The sequence below is a fragment of the Caloenas nicobarica genome, chromosome Z (assembly GCF_036013445.1).
Source record: "Caloenas nicobarica isolate bCalNic1 chromosome Z, bCalNic1.hap1, whole genome shotgun sequence".
In the NCBI taxonomy this organism is placed as follows: domain Eukaryota; kingdom Metazoa; phylum Chordata; class Aves; order Columbiformes; family Columbidae; genus Caloenas; species Caloenas nicobarica.
In genome coordinates this window covers 68,578,620-68,591,755 of record NC_088284.1, presented here as the reverse complement: position 1 = coordinate 68,591,755, position 13,136 = coordinate 68,578,620, and the positions used below count along the sequence as shown (strand labels likewise).

Below are 13,136 nucleotides of genomic sequence, written 5' to 3'. Positions count from 1 at the left end.
ATACTTAGAATACAGAATGTCAAATAAGTGCAAAATGTACAATCCAATCAAACACAAAACACATATTGCAAAATATATACAGAATTGTTCTAAGAACATAACCCAAGGACAAACAGATGTTTAAATAATAAAAGTCCATCTTTTATAAATTACCTTTTTTTTAAACCAGTTAGTACACTAGGTATGTTACTTGTAGACAAGTTACCACAGCATAGTGATTTGCAAGGCGGACATTGAGAAACAAGTCACATTATTAGAAGCCTGTTTCTGAGACCAATCCACAAGTAAATGTGTGAAAATTCATTACTGGTTTGAGGCACACAATGTGGAAACAGTTTTCAACCACTTCAATGCTTGTATTTAGGCTTTTATTCTGAGAATTATTAGGCAGATGCACAAAGAATAAACATTAGACAATAACTAAGCTGTTCAATAGTCAGCTTACCTTAGCTTGTGGGGCCAAGATGATTCCTTACCAATGTATTAGAACATTCACAAGAAATGCTGTAAGACATCTTAAAGTATTTTGATATTAAATTAGCATTTCATAAAACTGCTTGATGTTGGATGATTTAAATAACCAGAGGTGAAAAACGTAGTTATTCAAGCAACAGTAAAGCAATAGTTTGAGAAGAGTTAAAACATCACAGATGGTCCGTAAGTAAGAGGGACATGGAAATCTATAGTGAATTATAAACTGTGTGATGCTTTGCATTCAAAGTGGAGTTGCTCCCTTCCAATAATCGGAACTTGCAGCTTCAAGGTATTGATTGCTATTATCTACACCATTGCTAATTAAACTATGACAAGGATAACTTGCTTTTAGCATGTTCAGAAAGCTGGAGTTATACAACTATTGCTATGCTACAGATCCCCAAAATTTTGCTTTAAAATAGCAGTGAAGGCTTTATAAGCACCTAAAATTACACAATAAATACTCAGTAATTCTTCAAGCACCTCTTGCTACCCAATTTGGCAAGATCAGCAGCACAAAGGGATGCCATGGCGAGGCAAGCTGTTAACTGCTTGACACAGGCATGTTGATTTGCACCTTCCTTCCTTCAGAAAGCAGAAGGACTGACACGGGACTCACCCTGTGGACAGCAGAGGGGACTGTAAGAGCCCGTCAGTCACCAGACTTGGAACATTCCTGCACTCAGGCGCAAGGGCAGGCTCTCTGATCTTTAACTGACAGTAATTTGTACGAGGGAAAAATTCTGCCTTCTACAGCTGATTTTGTATTAGAAGTTGCTGCCAGAGGTGTACTATGGGATACGCACAATATACATGAAGCCACATCTTCTGGAATCAAAGTCGTCTCCCAAATGACACTTGAGCTGTGCACAGTGACATGTTAAATGGGTGTGTTGCTAGGAGAGCTCAGAGGAATAACTACTATCAGTAGTAACAGTGTCCTATTAAAAAATACTTTGGTTTGGGATACATCTTTAATATCTACACACATGTATTTCAAGACTTCAGACCAACTTTTTCACCAACACTGGTCTGCTTATAAAACATTCTCATAAATTACCTTCACAAAAAATAAAGTCAATCTTTCAGAAAACATGTTGAATACAACACTTGTATCAGTAGAAATTCTGTCCTATGAGACCACGGCAGAAAAGTCATCACCCACATTTAAATCTCTCCAAAGGGACATAACCAGGAATCTAAACCAAAAGGCAGCTATTTCATTAATTGACACAGAAAGCAGAAACAATGCTTCCAAAGCATGGAAAGAGTGCACTGTTTCACCTGACATGTATGGGTTTACAATCAATAGTCACTGTCCTGTAAACATTGAAACTCCTGGTCTAATTGCAGATTAAGGTTAGTAATTTGCATTCATTTCACTGCATTCCATACATACAATGGCCACACCGTAGAAAAAAAAATACAAACCAAAAAAACCCCAACAAAAACCAAACCATTAAATAGCAAAAGGAATGAAGGCTTTGAGTTGGATCTCTCCTACAAGCCAAGTGTCAAATCAGTAAATGTTGACATTATAAATAAAACTTTAACATTATTTTTATGCATTATAAAATCAGTCTAATAAACCTAAATCTTAGCAGCCAATTTGTAATTGTTTAAAAATATATACGAATGTCAGCTATAAATACATACTGCAATGGGAGGAAGATACCATCTTTCATTCCCAAGCAGGCTTTCAAGAACACAGTACTAGAGATGGATGGAGATTAAGGAATGCTGCAGTCAGAGGAACTCCTAAACAATTGCATTTTACAAACTTGTTTTATCGTTACCTGAAAGTGCATCTTTGTATCTGTAGAATCATCCCCATATTTACAAAAAGAGTACAAACACTGCAATTTTGCCACAACCTAAGCCTATCTAACCTGCATTTTGTGATAAGTGCAAAAAGTATATGAAGTGATACACGCACTGGTGCATACAAGATCAAAGCCTGAAAATGACGCAACACTGTCACCGTGAATCCAAGGTAGTTCAGCAGCTGCTGAGTCTTTGCTGCACAGATGTTAAACGGCTGAAGCAGAGATTAATGAACAGTCTAAGCCCAATAGCCAGAGCAGTGTTCTAGAGCAGGATCTCAGTTCCCCTGCTCGCCACGCATATTCATCACCACATACTCTTGCCTTTGTTACCAGTTTCAGTATAAAGGCTGGGCCCAAAGGGCAGGAAGGCAGGAAATGTGCAATTAGTATGAAGGCTGTAAGAATAGGTAGAGTGCAGACTGAAATACCTGTGCAGCTGAACATATTGTGTGTTCAATATACATCTGTAAGTGTCACAACAGCTCATCTTACCTTCTCCTCCCACAAAATGATGCTGCATTTGATAATGACTGTGCCGCAGAGTCATGTGCACGCGTAAATGCTTAGCAATTCCAAACAGCTGATATTCAAAACAAGTACATTATTTGCTTTTTAAAGAAATGCCATCTGTACAATACTTGGAAGAGGGTAACTGTGAAGATTAATGAAAAATTGTCTATAACAGTTCATTTAGTTTTGCTCCTTATTGAAGTGTTGCAGTGGACTATGCTACAGCTTCTTCTAGATTTTAAAATGCTACAATAGCCATTGCTGTTGATTTTAGACGCACAGACTTGACTAAAATCTAAAAACAGCAAGAAGAGCTCAAACTGTACATGTGCAGAGACTGTACTCTAAACACAGTTGTGCTTTCGCTATATTGCCATCATGTCTTGTTGGAAAGCACATGTCCACTAGGAACACATGCAAGCTCTGTGTCCTGTCCAAAACTGGTGAGACAAAGATCCAGAAGTGAGTGCTGTCAAAATGTTGTAACACAGCAAAACCTGTACAAGTAGGCACTGTGAACGGAAACACAATATAGACTGTTTTTAAAGGTTGTGTGCATATGTATGTATACACATACGTGTACACACACACACATAAATAAACAAGAAGTTTTTGGCAAAATAACTGTTTCGATCAATACAATGAAAACATCAGCAATTTAAACTATACAAATCAAGTGTAAAAGCTATGGGGGAAAAAGCAGCAAATCTTCTGAAGTAGCACCTGTGTCTCAGGGATGAGCTTTTGAATTTCACTTCTCCTAACTGAAGACAGAGGTAATGTGTTCACCCATCCAAATGGATTTTAACCAACTGACCACCTTCTCATGTCTGCAATAGTGGGGTATGTGAAATGCACCCTGATTTTCAGGACTCTTCTCTCCCCCATGCTGGCAAAGCCTCGTGGGACACTAGTGAAAGGTCAGGAGCATGTCTCAGCAGTGGAGCTGCGGGGATGCTCGCTGTGCTACCTGCGCCTGCCGTCGTTTGTAGGCAGGGTAAAAAGGCAGGGCAGTGGAGAGAGGATGACGAGTGTGCTCAGGATAGCAATGAGCCTGCGTTTCCTCCCTCTCTAGATTACCGTCCCTGTGTCCTGTGTCCCTGATGTTAACACCTGTCTAGACAGAACCGAGCCTCTTCCCCTACACTTGTTATCGCATTAAAGCACTTGGCTGTGACCGCTAGGTTCTCAGGCAGTGTTACTCAAAGACTCAGAGAATCATTTATCTGCCCACTATCATGTAAATTATACTGCATTGTTTTGTTAAATGTAAAGGCTAAGTCAGAATGTTTTGTCTTAACTGCAAAGAGTTATCTCCTCTCTTCAAGGAAGTCTTACATACTATGGAAGACAATACTAAGCCTTCTCAGATACCATGTGTGATGAAAATGTCAGAAAAAAAAATAATATACTACCAGAAACCGGAACATCTTAATAGAAGGGTTAAATGGTGAGTTCCTTCTTTTAAAAGCTTTACAGGAGCTTTCCTAACTCAACTACCAAGGAACCTGTTTTCTCTTCAAAACACACTAAGAAGGACTTAATAAGAGAGACCTTAAATGCCAAGTGTGTTTTTCTTAAGATACATTTTCATTCCAGTGTGACACTCATCTACCCAGACAACATGTGGGAGTTCGTTTCTGGAAACAAAAAGAAAAGGGAAAGAAAAAAGAAAACTCCAAGCCTATCTGTCCTCCACCAGGATCCCCTCCAGCAGTTGAGAGGAGAACACAGTCATAGCTGTGTCACCGTGCTATTGCAGCACTACCCTGAGACAGGCTCCTGCAGAGTTCCAGGGATGGAAAATGCCCTTGGAACGATATCTCACAGTAAGGGGCCCTCTGATTAAAATACTGGGGCCTGGGAGTTTCATATTATTTCAGATAACAGATACTGAGCAACAGGGAGAGACAGCCAAGCCATTAATGAGCCAAGAACATGAAACACTGTCAGCTGCAGGGTGATATATGTCTGGAAAAACAGTAAGACAGGTTTATTTACTTGGGCTGTAGAAGGTGGTCAGTCTTAAAGCTTACGCATGTTTTCTGTAACAAAAAGTCAAGTTTTGCTCTCCATTACTGAGTCAGCAATTGGAAAGCAGACCATGCATTCTTTCTGCTGCCCCAAGGACACAAAGCAGTTTCTCTGGCTTTCTGGACAATACAAGCAGCAATCTATTTCAGATTTCCTCTCTAATTTGTGAGCTCCATCCTGAGGGGCACACCCTGAAATACATCACTTCACCCTTCCTACTTGTAATGCTGGTACCGGGATGCCAGAGGAGCTCCAGCTGATCCTTCATACCTGGGTTCTGAAATGGAGACAAACTTGCATTTAATGATCAGGAGACAAGGATTTTAGCTCGGTACTATCCACACACTGTCTCCTTAATAGTATGAGTCTAGTTTGCGTGTTGAATAAAAAGATAAGTTGTAGTTCACACGGTGGTGCTATCGCATTCCCAGTTATCTGAAGCCTACAGCATGTTACATGCACACTACAGGCTTCAATACCTCCTAAGGCTCCTCAGGGAAGCTACACTGCACTTCAGTTCAGCTCTAACACGACTGTGCTAATTTACTTAGGTGAACACTAAACGGTACTTCTCTTACTGTAATCAGTGATTATTCTTTTAGTCTTTGAGCACGCTGTTAAATTACAATCCAACTGTGACAAATTAATGAAAATTAAACAGCAGAAGTTAAGAAGAAAAGGCTGGTGTCAAAGATAATGGTTTCAATGACAGAAAATAATCAGTATAATGTAATACTGCCTCAGGTATTCTTGTTCCCTTTTTATGTTAGAGTGGTAGCTGCTGAAATTCAAACACCTTTTGAAACAGGCTTTTCCTGAATAATACAGGAGAAACTAAGCTGCAGTTGACAACCTGCTCTACAAGCTGTTTCCCCTTCATTCATACTGTCCAAATACTGTTGAAGTAAACTCTCTGAAATATTTTGACTCAGCTGTTCTAGTACTTTCTCTCTTCCCAGTGCACAGGGCTCCTTTTATAGAAATAACCTCTCCTGTGTTTTCTCTTTTTCTCTTTACAGTAGTACTGTTTCAGTCATGCTATTTGGACTGGTCTAAGGAGTTCTCAGCAGCTCATGTCTTTGCCTTTTTTTGGTTGGTAGGCTACTGTGAGCAGTAATTTAAAGGAACACATTTTCACTTACGGAACAATGCCCCAAAATTTATCTACAGAATTATTTTCTTTAAAAAAAAGCTGGGAGGAGGAGAAGAGTCTTTGAGAAAGTAGATGCAGGAATCTCAGCATTTTGGAATCTCTGTTTGGCCTCAGTTTCTATATACAGGGAAAACTGGAAAATGGCTTATGGAAAAGTAACCCAAAGTAAACATTTCGGAGGAGACAAGTGGTACGTAATAGTTATTTGCAGCAATGAGGCACTATCTTTGAAAAATGAAGTAGAACCCAGTACTATCAAAATGTAATGAAAGGCACACTCATAACCCTCTTCACCAGCTGTCTGCACTTGGTTTTACTGAACTATCTTGGTATCTACAGTGGTTGTGTTGCATTGCTGCTGAGCGCAGGTCTTCACTTAGCGTCCTCCTTCAGAGACTGACATGCTATCCACTCTCATCTCTTTCAGGCTTCCAGTTTTTTTCTGTTTCTGCTTGGATTTTTTCAACATGTGGACCTATAATGGAATGTTTTAAAAGAAAGTGAGTATTCAAGTATCTGTAGTCACCTATAAGCAGATCTAAGGCAACTAACTAGTAAATGAGTAAAATATTGGAACTGCAGCAGAAGTACACAACTATCTGAAGCACCTACCCTTATAAAGCTACAGTATTAACTGGGGTTTTTTTTTTACATAAACATATATACACATGTATGTATGTGTATATAGATGTATAAAGATATGTATGTGTGTGCATACACACTCATGTACACACATACACATAATATACAGATAATGCTATTAGTCACTAACCTGATAGAAAGATAGAAATATTTGTCACTGGAAGGACAAGTTAGGTTTGCTCTCTCTTTTTCTTTTCCCACCCTTCTCTCAGGAAAAGAACAAAGTTTAACATATTCCAAAATTTTTGAGGTATGAGCCTCTTTTTCACCCATTTTTCCTCTGCAAGGGCCATTGTTCTGGTAGCCCTCCTGGTGGGGCTACATATTCTCCAACATTCCCTGTAGCAACAAATTTCTGTGAGTTAAAAAAACATCCTTAAGGTAGCAGACAAATGTGTAGACTGGTGCGCACCAGAGTCAACTACTGCAAAATGTTTATTTCACAACTTCAGTGTGAACAAAGAAGTTAAATTCTTAGGTAGCTGATGCATTTTTCCATCTACATATACATTGAGATACCAAGGAAAAACAGACATCATTTACTCCAAAGTATTTTCTCAGACCCTCCTCCTCCATTATTCAGTTTTCTCCTTTGCTGGTCTCTGACAGACCCTCCCTCCTGTAGCACTGCCAGCAGACTGCTTCCTACCCCGCACACCGCAGTTCTGCCATGGCCCTCATAACCGTGATCTGCTCCGGGACAAGCAACACTGCCTGGAGGTCTCAATACAGGGGAAAAAGTTAAGTCACTAGGCTGAACCTCAGGGACTGCTGTTTTTAAACACAAGCCACATCTGAGGCAGTAGAGAGGGCCATCAAACCATCCTCTGTAGAAACTGCTGTGTATTTATCCAACAGTTACCACACCATGCCAACCAGTTTCTTTAAAGTTAACCATCAGAACATAACAGATGAGCAAGAAAATATCATAATATCCACTGATGAAACAAAGTCAACATGCTAAGACAAACCTACAGCCAGTACCTTTGGTCCCGCAGCAGAAATAATAATCTGGCCAGGGGCCTGAATCCAGGGCTCTCCATCAACTTGAACTGGAATTGGCTTTAGGAGCGTTACACGAAAATATGAGCCTTGGGCTATGCGGATTCCTGACCGAAAACCACCTTGGACTTGACCCTGTTAGGAAGTACAAGCCAGAATATCAATCATCGCAACCAACAAGATGCACAAATATCAGCTGCACTTAAACTGGGTGGATAGAATTTTATCCTCACCTGACATTTTAAGTTTCAGGTAAAAAGAACCATTTAGGCATAATCTGGATAAGATGCCTTTACTGACACAGCATTAATTATTTAAGTTAGTGCATGAAGAACTCAGATACCCCTGCACAGGCTGCTGGAAGCACTGAGGTAATTTGTTTGCTCGGGTTGGCCAGGGAGCATGCGCTCAACAAAGGTCTTATTTGCTTTTACACTTCCCCCACCATAGCCTAGTAAACACATTTTCAAAACACGTAAATATACACACAGACTTCAGCACATGTGGAACTCAAAAGTATAAAAGCACTTTACTAAAAGGGAGAGTTTTCCCAAACTCAACTCCATATAGATATATATCTATATACATATAGAGATTATATATATAATCAATAGCATATATATATACTCAACTACAACTAATGGCTGAGCGTTAACTGTACAAAGTGAAGCAGAGTGAACTTTTCTGCTGCAACATTCTCTTGGGGAATGTGTACAGACACCAAACATGGGAGTAAAAACCTTAACATAAGATGACAAAACCAGAGCACAGGTTTAGTAACATTCATATTCCAAAGCAATGGGTACACTCCTTGTTGCTTCAAACTTCAAAAATATTTTAAGGATCTCTACCAAACCACTTCTTCTAATCACAGAATGTTAGGGATTGGAAGGGACCTCAAAAGATCATCTAGTCCAATCCCTCCGCCGCAGCAGGAACACCTAGGTGAGGTTACACAGGAAGGCGTCCAGGCGGGTTTTGAATGTCTCCAGAGAAGGAGACTCCACAATGCCCCTGGGCAGCCTGTTCCAGTGTTCTGTCACCCTCACTGAGAAGAAGTTTCTTCTCAAATTTAAGTGGAACCTCTTGTATTCCAGTTTGCAACCATTACTCCTTGTCTTACCATTGGTTGTCACTGAGAAGAGCCTGGCTCCATCCTCGTGACACTCACCCTTTACGTATTTCTAAACATTAATGAGGTCACCCCTCAGTCTCCTCTCCAACAGGCTAAAGAGACCCAGCTCCCTCAGCCCTTCCTCATAAGGGAGATGCTCCACTCCCTTCATCATCTTTGTGGCTCTGCGCTGGACTCTCTCCAGCAGTTCCCTGCCCTTCTGGAACTGAGGGGCCCAGAACTGGACACAATATTCCAGATGAGGTCTCACCAGGGCAGAGTAGAGGGGAAGGAGAACCTCTCTCGACCTACTAATCACCTCCCTTCTAATCCACCCCAGGATGCCCATTGGCCTTCTTGGCCACAAGGGCACAGTGCTGGCTCATGGTCATCCTGCTGTCCACCAGGACCCCCAGGTCCCTTTCCCCTACACTGCTCTCTAATAGGTCATTCCCCAACCTATACTGGAACCTGCGGTTGTTTCTACCCAGATGCAAGACTCTGCACTTGCCCTTGTTATATTTAATTAAATTTCTCCCTGCCAAACTCTCCAGCCTGTCTAGGTCTCGCTGGATGGCAGCACAGCCTTCTGGTGTATCAGCCACTCCTCCCAGCTTGGTGTCATCAGCAAACTTGCTGGCAGTACACTCTAGTCCCTCATCGAAGTCATTGATGAATATATTGAATAGTATTGGTCCCAGAACTGACCCTTGAGGCACTCCACTAGATTCAGGCCTCCAAACAGACTCTGGCCCATTGACCACGACTCTCTGGCTTCTTTCCTTCAGCAGTTCACAGTCCACCTCACTACCCGATCATCCAGACCACACTTCCTCTGTTTAGCAGCAAGGATGCTGTGGGAGACTGTGTCAAATGCTTTACTGAAGTCAAGGAATGTTGTATATTTGTCTTCCTTAAAAAGATCTAATTACAAAACTGTAAATCTGCCAACACCAAAGGTCAAGCTGCACAAACAATCTGAAGCACTCACCTTCCATTTTTGGTGGTTGTATGGATTAGTTGTCTCTAGTAACCTGACCACATACACTTTTTCACACGCAGATTTCTTAAGATAGTGAAAGAAATATGAAGAAAAGACAAACATAACCTACCATCCCACAGGACCATGTTGGTAACAGCAGGCCATTGTAAAAATAGGTAATACACAGAAGAACTAAAGTTGCAGAAATTGAGTCATAATATTCTTTGCAGAACTGGCATACCACCTGCTTCATGTAGCATTCAGATCAAGAGCAGCTAGCATCAGATCCTCAGAGACAGGTGTTGGAAAGCCTGTGGCAGGTAATTACAAAGCCACGTGTCTAGAAGGAATCTTTGCCCTGGCTGTGGTAAGGTATGACAAGATTTTTTGCAAATACACTAAGTGAAGAGCGGGTGTTTTTGTAATGTTAAAATAAAATCTTGTTTTCATACCATGAACTGTTTGGTTTTGACAACATGTTACCTGTTATGAGAAAGTTAGTGCATTCCTTTTCATATATATGTATTTAATATACATGTAAACACGTATGTTTCTGGCCTTGGTTCAAAGCCTACTTAAATCATGAAGCATTTCGCCACGCACTTTTACCAAGTTCTTCACACTCCTATTACTTGTTCTGATCCAGCCACAGGTCTCGTCAGTTTCCATTCCATCTGCTGCAGTCTGACACCTAAGTATGGATCCTCAGAGCAGGCCAATAAACAGGCAACCAGAAGGCCCTGCAGTCCCTGGACAGGCCTGCCAGCTGCAGCGGAACTCCCGACACCCCAACGCGTTGTTCACAGACAGCCAGCGCTGGTCTGTAACCATTTCTGCGTGATGCACCAAGTATCTGAATAAACAATGGTATAACCTTAACATAAATGCATTCCTTTTATGATTATGCACTTGGAATGCTCTGTTCTTACTGGGACACCAGCTTACCATGTGAACGACGCCAGTCACACCCACAACTTCCAGCAGGCCGTCGTCGATGCGCGGCTTCTCAAAGCGGTTATCGCTCTCAGACCCCCAGAGATCGGCTCCGGACCCCCAGCTGCGTAAAGAACACACCACGGTCACCACCCACGGACCCACCTGCCACAGGAACCCAGAGCTCCCTGCCTCAAACCCTGCGAGTGGTGGCAGCTTCATCGGACTTGAAAAGCTGGACACTCTGCTCCCCAACAGCTGGAAGAGACAAAACTGCTTTCCTGCAACACAAAAGCAGGAAGGGCTTTCCTAAAATCTGGAAGACTTCTGAACAGATATTTTAGGAGTGAAAATGGGAGTGAAGTAAGTAGTTTCCATTTGAAAGAAAAAGAGTAGGTAAGAAGAAAGTAACTCCAAAGAGTTTCAGTTTGCTGGTTACAGTTACAGGTTACAGGTACACTAACCCTTAACTTCCAAGGCTGAAGAACTTGACACAGATCTTACTGGTCTTAACAATATTCATAGAAGCTACTGAAGAGAAACCAAAGCTAAAACAAGTATCAAGTTTTTATTTTTGTACTTGGCCAAACCCACCTGTAGTTGAGCAGGTATTCCTGCACTTCAGTCCTCTGAAACAATTTAACACCATGTTGCATTTTGTGCAGTATTGACCCTCCTTACTCAAATCACTCAATGTTTCAGTGTATTGACTGCTCAGCACTAATCATGACTTTTTTCTCCACAGCTCTCATGTGCAATGCATACTTGTGTGTATGTGCAAGTGCACATACATGTGGGCACATGTAAACATATATTTGAATAAAAAGCTGAAACAGATAACAGGTACTTTGAGGTAAGGGTGTACTTGAAAAAAGTAGTATGGCAGCACTAATTATCTGCCAGTTTTGTGCAAGCACAAAACCTGCCTCTACCAGCAGCCCATCAAAGGCAGCCAGATTTCCCACAGATCTGCCTTCCTTTCTTCCACAGCAGTAACTCCAGTTCCCTGCAGCTGCCAGGGCAGCCCCCACAACCCCAGAAAAGGTGCCTGAACTGTGGGGTTTCCACAGCTACCCAGGGAGCATCACCGACTCCGCACACACCGACCAGCTGGCAGTAGGATGTGGACAGCGCTTGACGGTGTAATCGTGGCTGTCCTTCACTGCAGGGACTGCTTAGGCACTTGGTCTCTAGCATGCCAGAAAGGGTGTGCAAGCTGATCATCCTACTACAAGTCATGGGGAAATCCAGTGGACCATTCAAATAGCTTGGGGGAGGGGTAAAATGGTAGTGGACAGAAGCCACAGGCCTACAACCATGCCTAAATAGTCATGTTTTACTAGAAAACTGCTCCAAAAGAAGTCTGAAGGCCTTTGGTGACAAAATCATTCCAAATTACTGTTAGGACACAGAAGAAATAGCAAATGGATGGGGGTTTGCACAGGCAAAACAACATAGTGCCATCTTTATGTGGAGTGAGACCATGACTTCAAAAGAATCAGAAAAACTATGTCAAAACAGTATGAATAGCTAGCTCCTGAGGCACCATGGCAAAGCTAGCAAGTCAGGCAATAATCAGAAATATCCAGGAACAACCACCTACTTAGTGTTTTATCTAACCATTTAACATTTTGTGCTCAAATACCAAGCAGCATTTCCATTCATACAGCCAGACATGCATTTGTACAGGATCTTTCCTCTCCTTTTTACCTGGGTATATTAATGAAAATGAGTCCTTCTATGCTTGGTAACTCCACCTCGTGCTGGTCCACTTGAAGCTTTATGTCTTTGTGAAGATTTCTGGTATGACTTATCTTCTGCAGCCCAACTTTCACGTAAACTCCTTTGTTGTGAAACCTAAGAGCAGACAAGCATCCTGTAACTAAAAGATTAAGGCCCAGCACAGCACTTTCTCATACATACACCAGTACCATCCTCTAGCAGGTATGCTAAAAAGAGGTTTTCCATTAAAACCCTCTCAAAATTCTTCTAGCTTTATGCAAAAGCAAAGCATAAGCCACAAACTGCTACTTCATATAACTTTTACTGAAAGGATGATCTGTGCTGTCAAAGCATGTGGAGATCTGTGAAATTTTACTACAGAAAAACCATCCCTTCTTAAAGCAACGCCTGAATGCAATGCCTCTTTGAAAGGCAAACTTCTGGGCTGAAATACAGTTGTTTGGTTTTTAACTAAGAGCTAGGAGTCTTCGTGAAACATTTTAAAATGTTTTCTCATGCAGTGCTATAATAATTAAGGCACAAAAACCTTTGCAAGTCTTTACAATTGCTAATTCATTTGAAATACACTCAGCTGTAGAAACTTAAAACATGCTTAGTAATGTTAACCTGTGACAGAGCTCTAACATCTCTAATTTTAGAGTTAAAAAAGATGAGGAAGATTTTATGGCATCCCCAGAAATGTCAAAATATTTTAAGAATAGCATAAACACTTGTGACTTAAAC

General features: G+C 41.3%; 1 protein-coding gene across 1 annotated transcript in view; it reads right to left on the bottom strand.

Annotated features, from left to right (window-relative positions):
- The window catches only part of DGKQ (diacylglycerol kinase theta), a 101,182-nt gene continuing 88,046 nt past the window's right edge, over positions 1 to 13,136 (bottom strand). The window contains exons 20-23 of the mRNA XM_065657292.1: positions 12,381 to 12,527; positions 10,683 to 10,794; positions 7,624 to 7,776; positions 1 to 6,472 (exon numbers count right to left, since the gene is read on the bottom strand). Coding sequence (XP_065513364.1) covers positions 6,374 to 6,472; positions 7,624 to 7,776; positions 10,683 to 10,794; positions 12,381 to 12,527 — 511 coding nt within the window. The 3' untranslated portion in view covers positions 1 to 6,373. The remainder of the gene's footprint in view (positions 6,473 to 7,623; positions 7,777 to 10,682; positions 10,795 to 12,380; positions 12,528 to 13,136) is intronic.